General features: G+C 38.3%; 1 protein-coding gene and 2 long non-coding RNA genes across 6 annotated transcripts in view; 1 reads left to right on the forward strand and 2 right to left on the reverse strand.

Moving 5' to 3' along the window:
* Nucleotides 1–225: 225 nt before the first annotated feature.
* LOC135281032 (uncharacterized) lies at nucleotides 226–4,219 on the reverse strand. The gene is made up of 4 exons (XR_010347811.1): nucleotides 4,061–4,219; nucleotides 2,294–2,411; nucleotides 1,725–1,894; nucleotides 226–295 (listed from the first exon to the last, which is right to left on the reverse strand). It is a non-coding gene; the product is annotated as an uncharacterized LOC135281032 (long non-coding RNA).
* On the forward strand, nucleotides 4,065–19,177 carry LOC135281037 (uncharacterized). Its single transcript, XR_010347813.1, has 3 exons — nucleotides 4,065–4,289; nucleotides 13,982–14,116; nucleotides 18,987–19,177. It is a non-coding gene; the product is annotated as an uncharacterized LOC135281037 (long non-coding RNA).
* JPH1 (junctophilin 1) overlaps nucleotides 8,833–20,460 on the reverse strand; it is an 82,137-nt gene continuing 70,509 nt past the window's right edge. The window contains exons 4-6 of one of the 4 annotated variants that reach the window (XM_064389516.1): nucleotides 19,121–19,782; nucleotides 11,577–11,672; nucleotides 8,833–9,729 (exon numbers count right to left, since the gene is read on the reverse strand). In XM_064389516.1, the coding sequence (XP_064245586.1) occupies nucleotides 11,592–11,672; nucleotides 19,121–19,782 (743 nt within the window). In that variant the 3' untranslated portion in view covers nucleotides 8,833–9,729; nucleotides 11,577–11,591. Of the gene's footprint in view, nucleotides 11,472–11,576; nucleotides 11,673–19,120; nucleotides 19,783–20,460 lie in introns of all 4 variants that reach the window. The other 3 variants (XM_064389507.1, XM_064389493.1, XM_064389497.1) reach the window with 3 other exon arrangements.

Here is a 20,460-nt window from a genome sequence, read left to right on the forward strand (position 1 = left end):
TACCTCTGCTATGGTAAATATTAAAGTTTGTTACAGTGGCATTAAAAAAAAAAAACAAAAACCAACAAAACACAAAAGGGAAAAGGTAAGGATGGCAGAGAGCAGGTCTTACTCTGTTCCTAGTTAAAGTAGTTCTATAGACAACAGTGGTATCTCAGGTCTGCAAAATTCATTCACCTTTTTAATAAATTCTGGAAATAACAGACTTATTTTCACATTTTCTTACCTTGACTTTTCCCAGATTTTCCCAGTGTCTCCACAGCATGCATTCCAGATCCATTTCAGGTCTCCACTGCTGTTATTATTTGAGACAATATTCCAAATGCAATTCTACTCTAGTTAAATATCTTAATAAAATGAATATATTGCAAATGTATCTGTAACTATCCCCTTGGAATATTTGGTGCCCTCTGAAATGGGTTCCTGTTTAGTCTCTTGATACAATGGGAAGGTCTAGAAGAATAGGAAATAAAACACTGCCTGCAAACTCATGTCATGCCAGCTATTTCATGCCAAATGTTGTTCTCAAGCACCTGGCAAGCACAATTCATTCATTTTCCAAATGTCAGTGGCCAGCCAGCTCCTCAGGACATTCCCTCCCAACACAGGGACACTTGATAGGCACAATCGGGCAGTTTTGGCTGCCAGCCTCATTCCTGCATCATGTGCATGAACTGTAAGGACGGAAGCGCCTCTTGTTTCTGTTTTTGTCTTCCAAGCGGCAACTTTTTATGCTCTCCTTCCAATTTATTTCACTCTGCCACCAGTCTTTGCACAGTAGTTCAAGAGAGCTTTGACAGAGGCATATCTGGAATACTGAAAATACCCCGTAGGTGCCTAGATGCAACAACTGGTTCCTGCTGTGACATTCCAACCATTAATGGCACGCTGCAAGCACCGAGCTCTGGGGGGCTGCAGGAGCCAGGCATGTGCAGGTCTCCTGTCGGCACCATCATCCACCACTGCCCTCTCCAGGACACAGGGAGTGCTCCAGACCAGGGCTGCTGGGGCAAGTGGAGGTGTCAGGAGGTCTCTGCCCCAGCCCAGGGTGCTCCATCTTCCTAGCCACATCACCAGTTCTCTGCCCTAAAGCTTGCACCCACAGCTGGCTGGCAGCTGGAATGCCGTCCAAAGAGGGAACTGAAAGAAGCCTTGTGCCCACACAAGGGTCCTCAGAAGGGTGTTTGTGTGCAGCCTGTCTCGCCGGCCTCGAGACGCAGGCTCGGCCCCTGTGTACATAAAACTGCTGTACACAAAAGGGCTTTGAGGTTCTTGGACTCATAAATATGACCAAAAAGCACTTTTCATTTACATCCAAAGTAAATTCAAGTGATGCTTCTTCCCATGCCTGAAAATACATTTTCTTCAGTGTTTTCAGTCTCTCTCATTTAGTGTGAAGAATGTGAGATGTGTGAACACAGGGTTTTGAAATGTCAGCCAATTAGCTACTAGTCATGAGGTGAATTGAAAATATTTTTCTTTCTGCTTTTTTTCTTCACAAGATGACATCTCACCTATCTGAACACTTAGCAGCCCCTATTTCTGGCAGCCAAAGCCTCTGAATGACATTTTTTATGCCAATCACTGAAGACCTGCAATTTATGCAACCAAAAAACCTGCCCTGATGCTTAAAATAATTTAAAAAGACGTTTGTACGAGTGGCCAGAAGCATTAATGGTAGACTTTACAGCTGTCTATATGCTCTATGCATCCTGTATTTTTACCTGTTTGGCAGCAATGGACTACAGAAGTGCTCAGTCTCCAGGGTAAAGAATGAAGTTCACATGTCTACACTGAGTCTCTGAAATGTCTCTGCTGCCTTCAGGCTGCTTGATGGGGAGAAATGACCAACTGTTGGCAGGAAACATCAGATCTGCTGTTTCTTTCTTGTTGCCTGAGAAGGATGGACACCAGACAAGAGCAAGTGCATGCCTGAGCGTGCATGCAAAAACCCCAACAAACTCCAGTGCCCTGCCACCCAACCCCACCTTCCATGAAAGAGGTGGGGCTTGGATGAATCCCTAAATCCTCAAAGGGGTGCAGGTGCCCACACAGCTTTTTGAGGACCTGGCATAAACTAATTAGCATTCAGGTAACCAGAGGAGACTGAGTGAAGTCTGGTTTACTAGAAGGGGTCTGTGGCTAAAAGTTGTCCTTGACGCCTTTCAATGGTTATGTTCTCACCCTGGTTCTGGTGACACTTACACTAGCATGCAGCAAGGAACAGCACTCTGGATACATTTAAACCCCACTGCAACTGCTAGCTGTGACAAGGAGGAGGGGAGGGCAGCACCTGATTACCAGCACATATGGCCACTGGTGTCAATGGAGCATTATAGTTTACTCTCTCACTGAGTCATCTCCCCTTGAGGAAGTTGCATGAAAATAACATTTAACAAGGGTGATAAAGACTGTAGAGATAAAAGAGAGTGAAGAATCTGTTAGCAATATTTCTGTAGCAAGCAGATGACTGAATGTATTTCCAAATGTTACGTAATTTGTGTGACTCACAACACCACAGTCTATAGAGCATATGCAACATTTGGTACAGCAGCGAATCACTGTAAATACCAACAACATTTCTGTAGTCTGAGATCACTGAAGTCTGAGATGTTCGGAGACATAAACCTGCAGATTTGCATTAAGGTTCTTTTCAAATAGCTGATATGATTATGCAGTGGTTAAATTTTTTGTTTGTTTGCTTTATCACATCTTTATGAAGAGCAGGAAACTCTCATTGTATAAAGTATTCTTGGAGAAATTTTACACAAGGAGTTAAGAAAATGCACTGCAACCATGTCTGCATAACTAACTCTTTTCAGTGGAACTCAAGCCAGCCTGCTGTAACAGCAAGCTGTTGTTTTTTTGCGGATTTTGCACACAGATGTTTCCCTGAACATTTAATTATTAAAAGGAGGCTTCCTGGTAACTTCAATTATTCCCACAATTTAAAACTTGTATCAAAGTCCACAGAGTATCTTCAGCTGAGAAAACGACAAAGATGGACACCTGTGGTGTTGCTGAACACCTGATGCTTCCTTGCTTTACGCCTTTGCCTCCTAAGCCCTTTTGGCTGTGCTTCAGTGTGCTGTTCTTGCAGGACTGCCTAAGGCTTCCCAGCCCACTTCCCATCTGTATTCCTTCCTCCATTGCAGCCCTGCATTTGTGGGTTTTGCCCATTTATTCCCTTCGCTCTTGTGTGCCTTGTGTCAACCCCGACATTCTTCTTCACTCTCCATGGCTCATGTTTTCTTGTTCCTCCCATCTGCCTTATCCAAACATCCTCCTACTTTATTCCTGCAGTACACTCTCATTTAAGTTTCTTCTGTAAATAAAGAACAACTCATTCTCTTGTCCCCCAGTTCCTTCCCACCACACCTCTCTCTAATTTTCACATTCCATAATAATTATCATAGAATCACAGAAAATAGGCCATTAATGGACATTCATCAATCTTTCGATCTGTAATCTTGTTCAGAGTAAACATTAAATAAATATTCTCATTCCTGTGGTAATCTAATTCAAACATATTATTCTTATAATTAGAGAATTTTTCTTTATGGCTAACTTGGATCACAATTTTCATGCAATTTAAGTCCATCTGTTTTTTTCTTAATCCCCATGAGCTGGGAAAGCAGCTTTCTAGAGCAGCTGTTTGAGTGCTGAGGATGGTGACTGTGGTGACTTCTAAGTCTTCTATCCCATTCATATTCCCATCTAACAAATGCCACTTTCTTCTGGATCCAATATTTTCCATTTCCTTAGTATTTTTTCCCTATAAACAATCTCTTCCCCTTCCTTTTAGCAAATATAGCTTCCTCATAGCTTCTCTTTTCCCCTTTCTTCCTTTCCCCCATGCTTTCCTCTGTTCTTCTGCTTTATATTTCAACATGTCTGTTGTCCCTAAAGATTAATTTCCAATCTTTCTGACAATGCCTGTTCTGCTGTACACCATTGGTGCATGTGGAGGCTTGCTGCAGCCTATGCCAGGAATGTGTTGTCTTGGAATGGCAGGAATGCACTGAAGCCATCCGCTGTGATGTAAATGTCTTTCAATTACCTTCTCTTTGCAGAATGTCTTTTTTAGTCCTGGCCCCTGTGAAATGCTGCTGGTGCTCTTCTGTCTTCACTGTTTCCATGGTAGCCGATCCCATCCTTCAGTGACTTTCTCGTCAGTGGCCTAAACAAAATCTAGAACTGAGCTGTCATAATTAAATGGAAGGCAGTTTATGATATTTTTGAAGACTTGGTGGTATTACAGGGAAAAAGTACCCCGCAGCTAAAACTGGGTAAGTAATTAAGCACCATTACCTTGAATGATGATGCTTTCTGAGATATTCTGTGGAACATGTCCTGAATACAGTAAAATTGCTATGTTAAATAAAGTTAATGACACTGTTCCAAAAGTACAGAATGTAATGGTTTAATTAACCCAGAGTTACAGCAGCCTGATTTTAAGTAACTCCCTCTCCCTCCAGCTCCTTCCTTAGCAGCACTCCTGGTTAAAGTATTTCACTTGTATGCCTCAGGAATCAGATCCAGATTTGGATTCTGACTGAAATCCCAAAATCAGAGCCCGTAGCTCCAATGATGATTCAAAACCCAGATCTAAATGCTTTCAACTTTTGGCACATTTTGTAGGCCAGATTTAACATTTTCATAGACTGCCATTTTCAGTGTAATATCTGACTTTGCCTCTTCCCACAATGTCTCTGAATACTAACCAAGGGGTGTTCAGAAGCTGGGAAATGTTTAAATTTAGATCATCAGGTGCAGATGAAGAAACATAAATATGATGCCTTGAGAGGCTGACCTGGAACAGAGGCTAGACAGAGCCAAGAGAATAAAGCAGGTATTTATTAGGAGGCCTCAATGGATACACCTTGGGCAGCACAAGAGCCCAGCCAGGGCTACACCCAAGATGGACCCAAAATGGTCACAAAATGGACAAATGGTCACAAGGCCTCACACTTTTATGTGTTTTTGGTCCTTTTGCATATTGGGGTTGCTTGTCCAGTTACAGCTTCGGGTTATGAAGTCCCATCCTTCTTGTCTGTTCTCCTCAGTTCTTTGCTGTTTATTCTTTTGTACCTGAAGCTCGTAAGGGCTGTCTTGCTGGAAAAGGACTGTTTTGTCTAACCACCCTGTGAAGAGAGCTTACTGACATTTAATATGAAGCTCAGAGCTACATACCCAGGCAGCACAGAATCTGAGAAATATGAAAGTTAGAATTTAAGGCATCAAATATAGGCAGCCATTCTCAAAACTCTTGGTCAGTATCTGTGTTTTGTGGTCTAACAGTGTCTCTGTCAAGCTGCTATTCAGTGAACCAGACTGTTCAGTGAAGTTGAGGAAGACACATTTCTTTCTCAAATTAATGTATTATCTCAAAGGAATTGAGGTACTGTCACGGATTAACATACCTATTATTGCGAAATACAACATCTGAAATTCTACTCTTTGACCGTATTCTGTATTTTCTTCCAGTTTGGAGAAATCAACATTAAGAAACACAGAGCTCAAAGCTCATGGCTTAAAGCCTATGATGCACCTATCATTTATTGCACTTTACTTAATTAGTATTGAAGGCACTTATGAATGTAAAATTTAGTCCTTGTCTAAATATATGTGACCAATCTTCTTCAGAGCTGCTTGATTAATCTGTATAAGACATAGAGGAAGACATATGTAAGCTCAGGCAGGAGAGCAACCCCAGATATCCAACACAGGATGTATTTTATTCTGTCCAACAATCCACATATATATATCAAGTCCAGAAATCATCCTACTGCACCATCCCAGGAAATTACAGCCCTCAGGCTTCTTGCTCTTCTAATTTGAGAATCAGCTTCAGCTGCATGGCCAATCTTTTTCCCAGTCTTACTGTAGGAATTTGTAGAGGAGTTCCTAACCCAGCTGATACCAGATGTTTTAACTAATAATGCCAGCATTACCCTGGTTTCTATGAATTCCAAAGAGCCATCAGAAATCTCTGTGTATGACATCACTTTCAGTATTTTTCATTTCAGTTCCCACACACTGTATTTAAATCACTGTCCTGACACTGGAGACAATGAGAGTAGATTTGAAATTATAATACAGTTGCATAAACCAGCACTGACAGTATGCAGAAAATGGACCCAATGGAAACTGTGATATGACACGTGCAGTTTGCTGAGGGGCAAACTGCAGGAGAGATGGGCTGCACAGCCACAGAGAGCAAAAACACTGAACAAGTGGCCCACAGAAAACACACATTTCTGGAGCGAGAGGCTGAAGTCCCGGGGCAATGTCCACACCAGGGCAAAAATGATTAAGTTGAATTTGTCAGAACTGGGAGGTGGGTGGGCAGTGAAGGACAGAAGATAATTAGAAAAATAGTGATGGCACAGTGAAAGTATCACCAAACCCATTTTTGCTGGTGATAAGGGAAAATAATGGGCTTTTTTTCATTACTGAGAAAAACTCAAAGCCCTCTTGAAGAAATGACATTCAATATACTGCCAGTTTGTACCTAAAATCTCCTAGATAACCAGTCCCAACAGATTGTGAAAAGCATTAGCTGAAGCAAGCACATACTGGCATGATGAAATTTAGATTATCGGGTTAAAAAAAGCTGTCTGTTCCCTGTTCTCCCCCCATCCCATCTTTGTAGCAAATAAAAGGAAGAAGCATGAGAGATTATTATCAAATTCTGCTACCAGCTTTATTTTTGCTATTGGTTTTAGGAGGGGTGAGGAATTTGTTCTGCTCTTACAGTCATGGTCACAACATAAACTGTTCAGATAAAGGAAGTGGCTTTTTTCCTTCTAGTTTATAGCCACAGACATTATAGACTGTTTTTCTTAAAAATGTTGAGTATGGAAATTGTATTTACCTCCTACAATGGTGGGAAGTGTAATGTTTCTTAGTTTGCAGTTTCTATGAGGAGTAGGAAAAAAAACGGAGACAGATACCATAGATGGCTCAGCTACAGCATGCCTGCATACACAGCTTCTTGCTCAGACTTAACATAATTTCTATTTTTGGCTGTTTCTGTGAATATTAAATGACAGAATGAGAAGACTACTTAATTTGAAAGGCTTATTTAATCTCCCTTCTCTTAATTTGCTTTGTTTACTGAATTACATTTCCATAGGAGAATGGCCTGTAGAACTGTCTCCCCTGACTAAACAGTTCAAATGAGCTATGAGTAAAACCATTCAGATACAATTCACAACCATGTTTTATTAATAACAACTAAGACTGTTAGTGAGGCTCAGCATGTGCTGAATTCTCCAGGCTTCTATCCTTGCATCTATGTTATTGTCAGAATCTTTTAATATTGTGTATCTTAATAGAGTATTTAATAAATATGTGATTACAGAACATCATTAGAAGTTATGTAAATAAATATTTCAAGGTTTTTAATTTAACTTTCATAAAGAGGTGTTTACTTCTTTTAAAGTCAGCACTGGGCTGTATTTATGATTTTTTAAACATCCATCTGTAGCTGAATGGCAAGTTGTAGCCATGTCTCAAAATTTCTACTTTCAAAGTGAACCCCTCTCTTTGGAAAGCAAATGCCAGCAATTCCTCTGGAACTCTTCATATTCCTTACTGCTTTTCTGATGAGAAGGCAAACTTACATGTATATACACACAAAGTAAAGAAAGGTCTTAATAGCCATGACAGATGATTCTCTTTTTTCCTTCAGCCTGCAGCACCTCACCCTTGCTCACTTGCTGTCTGTGTGCACTGTACATATGGTTTAACTGGAGAAATGGAGCTGTCCAAGAAGCCAGGTCTCAGATTCGAGGGTGACAGAGCTCACTGCTTACTGGCACCTGTGGGCAAACACACAACTATGCTAGAGAAACTACTTTGCCTGAAAAAAGCTTTCCTTGCTGGAAGTGAGGTGATTTTTTTAATGCTGGAGCAAATGTTGAAGCATTAAGTTGTACTGTGGGTCCATGTGTTTGTTTTCTTTAGACACAGAGACACGTGGCCACGTAACAGCATTTGTAATATAAACCACTGGTAAAAACATCTCAGATGGGAAAAGACTTGAAAATTATGAGAACTTTCTTCTTCTATTTCTGTGCACACCTTTTGCTTGTGGCTGTTCAGATTTTTATATGCCTGAGCATATTATCATATTCATACACCTTAAGAAATATTTCATGGACACTTTAATTTCTGAAAATACACACTGTGGATCACAAATGCCAGAGAAGAATCATCTCACTGAAGCTGATGAAAATTTTTTGGCCTTGAAGTTATTTCTGTTCATTTTTCTTGAGAATGCATTTTTCTCTCTTTAAAGAGCCAAAGATTTTCTTTAGGGAGCAGGTATTCTGCAGAAAATAAAATTTCTTAAAGGTAAGCTTCTTGCTCGTAGAATTACTTTAAAGAACAAGACAGTAATAACTACTTCCTAAAAATGTATTTCCATTAAATTGGAACTACTAATAAAAATTGCTCTCCTCTTCAACTAAACATTAGGATTTCAATACAGCTGGCTACTACTATGAAATGGAATCATGGAAAATAAAATTTGCAGCTGATTGAGTAGTTCAGCAACTATTGTGATTTTAAGACAAAGGGCAAATTTTCTCTGTGTAAATACTGGCTCACAAACTTCATGTTAATTTTGAACCTATGAAGATCCTGAGGAGCAGTGAGGCCCAAAAAAATTAATTCCCCTACAAGAGCAGCTGTTAATGAACCCGTCACTCACAAATTAAAACAAAATTGATCAAAACATCTTGTAGTGGCAGTGTATTTAAGATACTACACTTATAAAGACACAAAATCCAGTATTTGAAGATAAAAGAAGACACAAAGGGAAGCTTGACTTTTTTATTTTAATTTATTTTTAATTGTTTCCCAGAATCACTTTTGTTGAAAACAGTAACTCACAATTATATCAAAGGGACTAGAATTTCACCCATTTTCCTGCTTCACTCCTGTTTATTTGATTAGTTAGAAAAATTTGCTTCCAAAGAGTGAACAAAATAATTCATAAACAGGAAAAAGTAGTCTGAAACTCTATTAATAACCAACTTATTTTTATTAGAGCAAATACAGTTGTGAAAACTGTACATTGTACATTTTGGGTCAAGAATTATAAATAGAGAAACTCATAGATAAAGAGTTGATTCTTTGACAGCAAGAAACTTTAAATAGACAAAATGACATTTTTAAGTACATTGGCAGGCTTCATTGTGCTGTCCAAAATGTAGTGTACAGTATAACAACCAATTATAAATAGCCTTTCATGTAAAATACAACTGTGCACGTTTTAGAAAAATACCAACAATTTGTTTGAGCTTTGTTTTAAAAAAGCTTATAAATCATACATATTTATAAATGGTACTAACATGCTTACTTAAATTTATAAACATTTTTCATAAGCTTTGTTACCCATTATTTCCAGAGCATAAAGTATTTTAAATAAACATTTAATAGGAATTAAATATGTCAGTTACAAAATTATCTCTCCACGTAAGGAGACAGGGGGTGATTTAACAGTGGGATGGAACATTTCATCCATTAATTCAAGGCTTACACAGTAACTTTTAAAATTTTGTTCTTATTTAAAAATCACTTTCCTAAATTTAAAACACAATTTAAACTTTGTTGTTTTATTTTCTTTAAAAATAAATATACAAGTTTTATTTTCATTTGCTCTCTTTCTGCTTTCTTCTTTATCCACACTGGCCAAAACACAGGATTCTCAACATACTTCTGTAAAAAACACCATGGTGTTACTGCCCTGCTCGGAGCTGCTTTGCTGCACAACATTCAGTCCATACCTACGGTACTTTACTACGCTGCATCAAAAAATAGCTCATGTGTTTTGTAAGAATGTTGCCCATTAAACCATGCAAAAACTTAGAAAGTTTACAAACAGGTTCAAAAACTATACTGTATGAAAGATTCTCTAATAGAGATAAAATAAACTGTAATACAAGCCCTTTGCTTTTTGCAGCTTTAAATTAAAATGTTTGCTTGCCAAATGATCACACCACATATCTTCAATAAATAAGCATGCATTTCATTAATACAGGGTACAATAATTACAGTATAATGGCACGTAAAAAGAAACGTGATCACATTGTTTGAACAAAGGGCTATGAAACTACTTAAGACAAACTTTCCAAATGAAAAATTTTGAGGCTTTTGTAATGCTGAGGTAAAATTATAAATTGACTTTAAAAAGACACTGAAGGCATCAAATCGATAAACAATCACTTAACATTTTTAAATGCTCTACCTGAATGTATTCAACACAAATCTAGCATTTTGAAGTTATTATTTATTATGAGCATTAGCTAACTGTCATTGGCATTAATGTGCACCCAGACGAGACTTTATTTTAACTGCTGTCAAAATACCTCAGTGTTGCAACATAATAATTCAAATTACCACAGCACCAAAATTAAGAAAAAAAAAAAGAAAAAGTCAACATGCAAACCCTACATCTCACCTTTCTTGAGTTATTTTGATATTCTATATCCTGTTTAGAATGTACTTCTACCAATGTAAGATTTTTTTTTTTTGATTATGAAAAAATTTGGTTGGTATTTGCATAAGTATTTGAGCATTTTAAGGAAGATAGCAGTATCTTTAAATTTTGCAGTAATGGTGAATTATGTACTGAACCTTCATGCAAAATGACTCTTCAGGTTTGAGAGAATGAATTTAAGAATTTTATCCCTGGACTAGGAAAATATATTTGATTTTCGGCTTCAGCTGCTAGGCAGAACTGGTAGCTTTCTCCAGGTTGGACTAAACACTACTTATGGCTATACATCAAATTTCATAAACAACAAATGAACAGAATCATGCACAGGCAAATGAAATTCAATCTCCCAGAACACTGCAGGAGATGTTAAAAGCAGCAGGTAATGGAATAAGACTGGTGACTGATGTTGCTAACTATTTCTTCTAATGAGATAGGAGTGAACGCTGGAATCACTTCCACAGCAACAGAATCCTCTGACCACATTCCTCTGGCAGTCGTTTTCCCATCTCCCCACTAAAAACATCAGACGGTAAAATAGTAAGGCAGCTGTTAACTTCCATCAACAAAAAGTGCAGCTCCGTACATTTCCACTTTAGTCACACTCTGCTGGAACAGATGGACAAGCCAACGCGCTTCACTGGCGGGGCTGCTTCAGCAGATTATTTTGTTTGTTTTCCAACATGGCTGCTTGCTTCAGCTTTCAGAGGACCCCAAAGCCACGAGCCACCAGCAGAGAAACTGATCTGGGCCCCTGGCTGAATTTTCCAAGTTTCATCTCTCTCGCGTCCCATCCTAATTCCAAGCCTCCTTCCCTGTGTCTGAGTATGACAGGTGCCATTTAAAAGGCTGATGACACAACTGCAGAGAACTGTGGGCTAACACCACTAGTTGTCATGACTTCACTGAAGGGTCAAAACAGTTACAATATTAAATAACTATGTTGAATCACATTCAGGCATAGCTAAAATTAAAGTGGGGAACATTAAAAGTATGTGAAGAAATTAAATCTTTACTATTTAAGGTGGGGTGGATATGGTGATTTTATATGAAAGCGAGACTTTCTTACCTTTACTAATTCCAATCAAGTTAGAAAATGGACAAAAAGAATGGCTAAACCAATATTCAACAGCATTACCAGGGCGATCATGACTGAGTTAGGGCCCTGAAAATAAAATAAAGTTATTAGAATTAATGCAACCCTCCCACACAAGCACAGTAATGAACAAGACCCAACTTCAAAATTTCTATAGGTTTGGACCTTGTTCTGAAGGAAACAGACCCTGCTGCTGAAACACAGCCCCTACCCTTGATACTCAGGTGAGATAAATATCACCTGTGTGAAAACGAGCTGGATAAATTCAGGTGAGAGTACATTACTTCTCTGCTCCTAATCACACTGAAATTAAGCCACCTGAAAAATACAACTGCATCAACAAATGAAAACAAACCCATCAACACAAAAACAATGTCAGCTTAAAATAAAGCAATATAAAGAATGTGAACTGCTTTAGGGAAGCCAGAGCGCTGCTCTTCATCCTTACAGAGGGATCCTTTTTCAGTTCCAACCCATTTCAAAACAGGTATAACAAAGATGCTTTATGAAAAGAATACACTTCTGTGATAACCCAAATAGAAAAGAAAATTTACTTACCTTTGCACTAAGAAACCTGTTTACATTACAGATTAAAATGCATTTTGCAGCTTCAAAATTAAACTTGTTTTGATTTACTCAGACACTTATCTTAAAGACCTATGCACTGAAGAATTGAAAAGTCCAAAAACTTCTTCCATCCTAGCTAAAGCTAAAATTGGTTAGAAATTTTAAATCATTACACAATTTTAGTATTTCTGTGAAGCCAGAGAATGTTTTAAAATTATTTTTAGCAATTTTTGATATTTTTTATTTTTAAAATGGATGCTTTCTAATGATCAACTTGAAAATATGTCCCAACAGATGAAAATACTCAATTCTCTTCTGCCCTTAACATATTTGTTTTATTATGACATAATTTCACAAAGATTTTAATACTCTTTTATTTTACAGTTGTGTTGCACTGTAAGCAGAAACTTTTAATTTAGACAATACTTTCCTAAATCACGAATCATGAAGCCCACTAGACAATCTGTGCAGAAAACTATCTTCTGAGCTGAATCACTGGCTTGCATAAGAAGGTATATATTGAATGAGAAACGATACAGTGCTTTCACTTTTCACATGAGGCATGCCTTGGAGAAGTTCATTATACTTCATGACTACATAATGCTAACATCAGCTATATAATTTCTGGAATGCTAAGGTGGAAGATCTTGCCATTAGTAATGTGCTGCAGCAGTGTAAGTGGGAAGCTATGGGACAGTACTTGTGTCATTATTATATCACAGTCTCCTGAAACAGTCTCACTGAAGATCTGTCAGGACACACCTTTACACAGCAGTTCAGATGGCAGGCCAGATGTTGAGCATGTCACAAAACATGTTACGTCAGGCACTGCTTAAATCTCTGGTCAGCCTAAACCTCATCAGCACCTCTATCCATAACAGCCCTCTGCTGTTCCCTCTGCACACACTCAGAGGTGTCTGTTCACGTGCTGAGAAGCACGTGTTCAAGTTCAAACGGGATTGAGATTATAAAAATGCCAATTAAATTATGCCATAGGGGTAATGGTATTGGCTGTAGCACCCACATTTTGCTTAATGGTGGAATGTCTAAAATATTCACTAGGAAATTGAATACCAGGTCTAATGACACCTTAGTCAAAGTGATTTTGAATAACAAGCTCCCAATTAGCAGTGGTATGTTTCAACCACCAGGTCACAGAACAGAAGTGGAACCATGTTCCTTCCTCCTTAGTGGAAGTGACTCACCATGTGCCAAAGCATACGAGACACTTGGGGGCAGAGAACAGGCATGAAGGAAAGCACAGCTCCAGACATGGTTACCACAGCTCTGTGAGCAGCCTTGCTCTCTACAGAAGTGTGATTTGATTACACTGTTCATTTCTACTAAGATGTGGGTTCAACATCTTTCTTTCTGGTGTTAGGCACAGGAACAGGCTGCCCAGAGAAGCTGTGGCTGCCCCATGACTGGAAGTGTTGGATGGGATTTTGAGCAACCTGGTCTAGTGGAAGGTGTCTCTGCCCATGGCACAGGGGCTGGAACCAGACAGTCTTTAAATATCCCTTCCAAGCCAAGCACCCTATGGTTCCACAATCCTATGATTCTACTAGGGATTGCCTATATGATTCAAATCAGGTCAATGGTTCCTTGATAGGCTGGAATCCCACCTGAAGATTTTACAGGTATACTGCACCAAGAATTGCAAGGAACTGTGAAGATCATTGCCAAGTACCATTAAAATTTTTTGGGATTTGGCCATCTAGGACTTTGCATATTTGAAAATAACATCTATGAAAATCACATTGATTTACTGCAACTGAAAACAAAATTTGGAACCCACGGTCTCTTCACAGGAGCCAAGAACTAGTTAATTACCTGAAACACATCATGGAACAGCATCCTGGAAGCTGCAAGACAGGTTTTTGCTCGTTGCCAAATTGGGACTGCAGCGCTAATGGCAGCTCCGTATCATTAGTGCACAGACTCAGGTAATTAATCTTGTTGGAGGGGAAGGTGATTTCTCTTTTGATGCATCTGTCAGTCAGGTTAGATCTAACTATCTCACCACAATAAAATCAGATAAATTAGGCTAAAAATGTCGGAGGCTATGCTCTGAATCAACAAGTCTCATCTACAAAACAGAAGCAAGTGACACCTTAAGAACTGGGCTGTTGAGTTCACATGAAGATCATAGAAAAATATGTTACCTCTTTATGATAATGAAATACTGTAACAATATCTCTTTATACAAAGAACTAAAGCTCATGTTCTTTGGCCTGCTATGTGCACGATATTTCACCTTCTGATACCTTTCAGCCCAAAGCAGGATTTCCTGATTCACTAAAAAATGATCAAACAACATTTATGAAGCACACAGTTATTATGCAATGAACTAGCACCTGTTTTGGAGACACCTATGAAATAAGCATTTAATGCTTTAAGACAAGTACCACAACGAAGACTTTAGTGTCCCGCAAGGGCTTAAAATAGCAAAAGCCAAAATTAGTTTGAACAGTCCCAGAGTGACTAGAACAGGTGCACTAAAGAAGCTGTAGTAGAAAACCTTCAGTCCTGCTTGAATTTACCCTTTCAGCTTCTTTAAGTTAGACATTTATGTAGTTCAAAATACAACCATATGATTAGTTTCCATCTGGGGAAGAAAGAAAGTTATTTTCCTAAAATGTAGTGCCAGGAAATAAAATACTAGGCTTTTAATTCCATTGCATTAGGAATGTTCATTAAATTTAGCCTAAAGTTCTTGCTCAGAGGTTTTTTTTAGGATCAGGCAAATACTGATCTATTTTTCAAACATCATGGTATTTACAGCCCTTACTAAATGGATGTTAGGTGTACAAAAAGATGAGAATTGAACGAAGAGATGGGAATAGAATCATGGGTAACATTCAGGTAAAAACTAGGCAAAACACTGCGTGTTTAAAAATCTTTACCTGGCAAATAAAAAAAAATAAAATTACAGTTTAGTAAAATATTTGAGCCCAGGATTGTTATTTATCCTAGAGCAGCACATGGACACATATCAAAATAAAAAGGCTATTAATGAATGTACACTACAATAGGGTTTTGTGAAATTCAATCCTATTTTTCACTCAAGTCCAAGAGAATCTCCAGTCAGCTCATATTCAAGGTAGGACAGCAGTGTGCAAGCTGAAACTGGGGCTGGAGGCTGCTAATGACCAGTAAAAACAACAGAACTGGATTGTGGTCAAGGGTCTCTGTGAACACTGCACGCAGTGGTAAGTGCAAGGTAATATGAAGGAGCCCCATTCTCAGTGAAAGAGGAGTGATTTATCTCTGTGATAAATCACAGAGTGACTTTGTCATTGTGCTTTATGAAGGATTTCACCTTGATAAAACTGTGACTCTTATGAGTTCTGGAATAATTTCAATCTTTGATTTTTGAACATCGGGGAGTAAGTAAAGAAACACACTTATGTGTGGCGTAAGAAGCATGTGCTGGTATTTTTCAAGTATAGCCAGAAATGGGGATATCTGGAGAATCAAGACTGTTCCTATATCTAACTTATTGCACAGATGATATTTGAAGACATTCTTAAGAATGTAACATTCACAGAAAATATGAAACATGAATTTGATCACTAAAACAAGCTGCTACTAGCTTCTCTGCAAATAAAGTCATTTAAAGTTCCTAATCCAAATTAAAGCTGACGTTTCATTCAGGTATGAGAAATGGCTTTGATTTAGACACATAGAAGGAAGAATTGAAAATCTTCCCTTCTGTATCTGCGCTCTTAATGCGTTATCACTGGAAACCTGGAAAAGCACAGCACAATTTTATACAGCACTTTCAGATAATCTAACAAAAGTGCTCGATAAATGTTAACAGATTCATTTTTTTGCATTCCAAAACCCTCTTTTATCATTCTCTTTTCATGACAGTAAGAGTTCTTTTCTCTTTATATTCCTTAACAAATATATTTTAGAACTTTTGTGGAGGATATAAGGCAGACTTACTCTCAAAGCATAAGGAAATCATTTGTCAGAATGACTAAAAAGCAACTGCAGTTTCTTACTGAAATAAAATCATTCCCCAATGCAACTCTAGAATTCTTAAGTCTCTCAACATTGAGAAGCATCTGAGATAAGGAGAAGTACATTAAGTAGGAAAAGGGAGAATAGATTTAAACTAGAAGAGATTAAGTTTAGATTAAATGTTAAGAAGAAATTCTTCACTGTGACAGTCGTGGGACAGGCTGCCCAGTGAAGCTGTGGATGCCTCATCCCTGAAAATGTTCAAGACCAGGCTGGGTGGGGCTCTGAACAACCTGGTCTAGTAGAAGGTGGCCTGCCCATGGCAGGAGAGTTGTGAAGCTAGATGATTTTTTAAGATCCTTTCCAACTCAAACTATTCTATGATTCCATGAATCCAGCTTCTCCTCAGTAACTGTGCTCTCTTAACTTAGTCACTGCTTAATTCTGACATGCTGTTGAGCTCAGTCCAGGAGCACCGCAGAACAGGCTACTGTTTTTCTGAAGCTGAAAGGTGATGCTGAAAATTAAGTGTCCAGCAAAGTAAACAGTCAGTCTGTACTGTTTCTCCCTCAGACTGCTAGGCCAGTAGGCCACTCTTTTTTGCTTTAATCAGTTTAGCATTTATACTCTCAGCCTTTTGAAGAAATAAGCATGTAGGAAATTTAGTCTATAAGGGCAAATTTACAAACACGTATAGAAGACTAGAATCTTTGAAAAACACCCACATACATCTAGATACATCTTAAGATACTGTTACAGTAAAAATGAATTCCTAAAATCTACCTTTGTTCCATAATGGAATGCTGCTAATGAGAATAATGCAATTAGGATGCTCCAAATGAAGTAGAGTGACCCAGAGTTCCCAGATACCACTGCAGTATCAGTGAACAAACAGTAGCTAATGCACAATATCTCATCATTTTTACACCTTTTGTGGTAACAGGCTGTAGGTTCATGGTCCTTATCCTGATTATTCTAGAAGGTAAATAAACTGCTGTAGAGATAGCTTACTTGTTAAGATGAAACCTCCCTCAGCTCCAAAATATTATTTGAAATGAAGGAACAATAAGGACTATTTCTAGTGACTTATTTTCACCAGAACTAAAAAACAATTCAAATTCAGCCTAGAATTTGTACATGCTCCCTCAACATTTACAAGCCTGTCAGCTTTGTGTTACCCTACATAGGAGTAATATCTGTGAGATTTGAGAGGTTAAAGGGCTGATATCAGCTGTAATACAGATTTGCAGATTACAAAACCTCTGTGAACATCTACTTTGATCCGCACAAAACAGAATGAAAGCTTCCAGCAGAACTAGAGAATATCATCTTGGCAAAATGCTCATTATCAAACTACTCAGTGATGGCTCAAAAACCCTGGCATCTGAAAACTGATGGCACATTTAATCAAGATCATTAAAATCCACTTAAAACAAGACTTTTATCTGAATCTTTCTAGCTGTTGGATCTTCCGACACATTTGCTTGTTAGCCTGGGAAACTGTTTTATAAAACACACTTTCAGAAATGATTTAGTACACCAGGGGTTTTTGTACCTTGAATCTTTCATTGTAAGATAGGTTTTAATCATTCTTGCAGCTCTTTGTGTGACTTCCCCTCAAGGCTTTTTTTCCATTTTAAATCCCCGATTTACAGACACTATTTTATCCCAGAAGTGGTTGCACCTGTGCCAAAAGCAGATAGAACAGACTCCCATGTACTCTTGCTTAATCTTTTCTGTTGATAAATCTAAGGATTATATTAGCATCTCTGAACAACAGCAGCAGACTGGGAGCTCATGTTCAGTTGCCTCTCTTGCTCCTGATCCACCAACCTTTTCCAGTTCTGATCCTGCAGTGCCAGGCTCTATAAAATGTCTTTCATATACAATAGTATATTTAGCTGTGCTGCCATGGATAATTACACTTTCAGCCTTCTTAGCAGCTGATTTGCATGAGCTTGTATTTGCCTTCATTATAGACTACTCTTCTGGTCTCTGTGTCTTCTATTAACTTCATGGACAATATTCTCATGCCCTCTTGTATGTCGTTAACAAGAATGTGATGAGAGTAACAGAATTAATGTAAGAATGACCTCACCAGAATAATATCAAATAACTGATAGTTTTTTAATTACTTTTTGAGAATCATCAGTCAGTTTTAAAAAATTCTTTTAATGTGACATTTAGCCTTTGCATTACTCTGGTTTCCTTGTCAGAATACATGACGATGTAAAAGCAAATCAAGTGACCTTCTTGACTGAGATGATGATTCTTCTGCCACACCTGAGGATATCAAACTTGTTTGACAAGACCACTTACAATTCATGTTGGTTGGAAATTACTCCCCTTCTTTATTTCTAAATTTATTATTAATGAAGTCTGATGTCAATTATTCAAGTGTTTTGCATGCAGTAAGTACTAGGCTATCTGGATCTCTTTAAATGGGTCATTCTGTTTATCCCATCAATAATGAAACACTGTTTGTTTTGTAGAGTACCACCAAAAATGACTCAAATAAACAATGCTTATAAAAGAGAAACATTATGACTATTATCTAAAACTCTTCATTCACGAAAGGTTCACTTTAGTATGCAAAACTAATGTTTTCCTGAGTTTCTCTTGGCCTAAAAATCACAGAAACATTATCAGAGATTCTGAGTTTCATACCCTGTTTTTTTCTTCTAACATGAAATAGAAATGCTACTAGTCATGGCTCCTTTTCTGCATAGCTATTGATAATTTTATTATTTTTAAATAATAATGAAGTTAAGAGTCACACTGATCTGAAAGGGTATTTTAAAAACTTCTTTGCTCATTCCAGACTGGAATATTTCTTCCTTACTCCAGGTGAAGTGGATTTTAGCTACGTGTATCCAGACTGAAGATTTGACAGAAGTGAGCTGTGCCTGTGCTTAGGTTGTAAAGCTCAGCACTCAGAGGTAAAAAGGCAGTAAAGTGAGAATGTTTTTTGTAGTACTTACCGAGCTGTTTCCTACTTCTTTCTCCATTGCTGAATGTGACTCATTATTAGCTGGGTTCTTTGGTGCAGCAAATTCTGATTTCTTAATTTTTATGTCAGGCTTGTTTTCTTTGGCATCTGGCTTACCCCCAGATCTAGCAGGACTTGGCTTCTGAGAGGGTGGTATCCGTGCAAGTGTTGATGGTGAAGGGTTGGCATATTCATCTTCTTCCCTGAGCTCCTGTGGAAGTGCTGTTGGATTCATTTTTACATAATAGCCATGGTAGTGACCATGCAGCTCCCCATTCTCGGTGCTGCTGGCATTGTGCTGGGCTGAGAACTTTGGCTGGTGTTTCCCAGCTGCTTCCTCCTTCACTGGTGCTTTTGAATATAAAGGCTTGTTAGTTGTGGGTGTTATATTCTCAGTGGCTAAAAGCTTTTTTTCTTGACTGAGTCTTGCCCCAGAAGTGGAGCTTTGCCTTTTCAGTTGTTTTGAAGGAGAAGTCTCAGAAGAAAGAGGAGGACTATTTCTTGGGCTTGCTTCTGGGGTTCGAGGGGGTGTAGTACCTTTCCGATAAAAGTGAGGTGACTCTTTTGGGGTGGGTGGTTTCTCCTGACCTTTTTCTTCAGATTTTTCTTTTGCATCCATTCCTTCTTGAAATTTTTGTTTGATATAATCAGGGCCTGAAAAACAGTGTAACAGAAATATTAAGATCAAAACAAAGTCCACAGTAAAACTATTGCACTGGGATGTCAGACTGCACTGCCTTGCTAAAATGCAGGCAGGGGTAAATGTTACCAACAGTTCATTGACATTCACAGTGATTTACTCCAAATTGCTCAGGCACTGGAGTTCCTGTAGTTTTTTAGTAATTCTTGGATAGTAATACTTACTAACTTGGCTCTCTCTAGATCTTCAGCTTTTCAAAGGGCCACAGTATACAAATTTCTCCTGAGTGAAGTCTGAGTGACTCAAGACTGTCTAACCTTACATCACCTACCATTCCTTTTCTGAGAGGCAAGTTTTGAGGGATGTTTTGCTTGATTACTCTCACTGATTTAACTTCTCATGATCAGAGTACCTGTTTGATATGTAGATAGTTAACCATGAGAATGAAATGTCTCTTCTGTTCTTACAAGCTATAGGAAAAAGGGCTTCAATCACTTTTTTTTTGCATGAATGTCAGCTTGTCTTCTATACACATATTTGTGCCTTGAACTCTCATATGCTGGCTTTGTATTCCAGAACCAATCACTCCCATATGAACACACAGGTTAACCAATCTAGTCACTAATACAATTCCTGCTTAGAAGGCAGGAAAAGAAATTCTTTTACATTCACCAGGAAAATACTTACAGAGC

The sequence above is a fragment of the Passer domesticus genome, chromosome 1 (genome assembly GCF_036417665.1).
Source record: "Passer domesticus isolate bPasDom1 chromosome 1, bPasDom1.hap1, whole genome shotgun sequence".
In the NCBI taxonomy this organism is placed as follows: Eukaryota; Metazoa; Chordata; class Aves; order Passeriformes; family Passeridae; genus Passer; species Passer domesticus.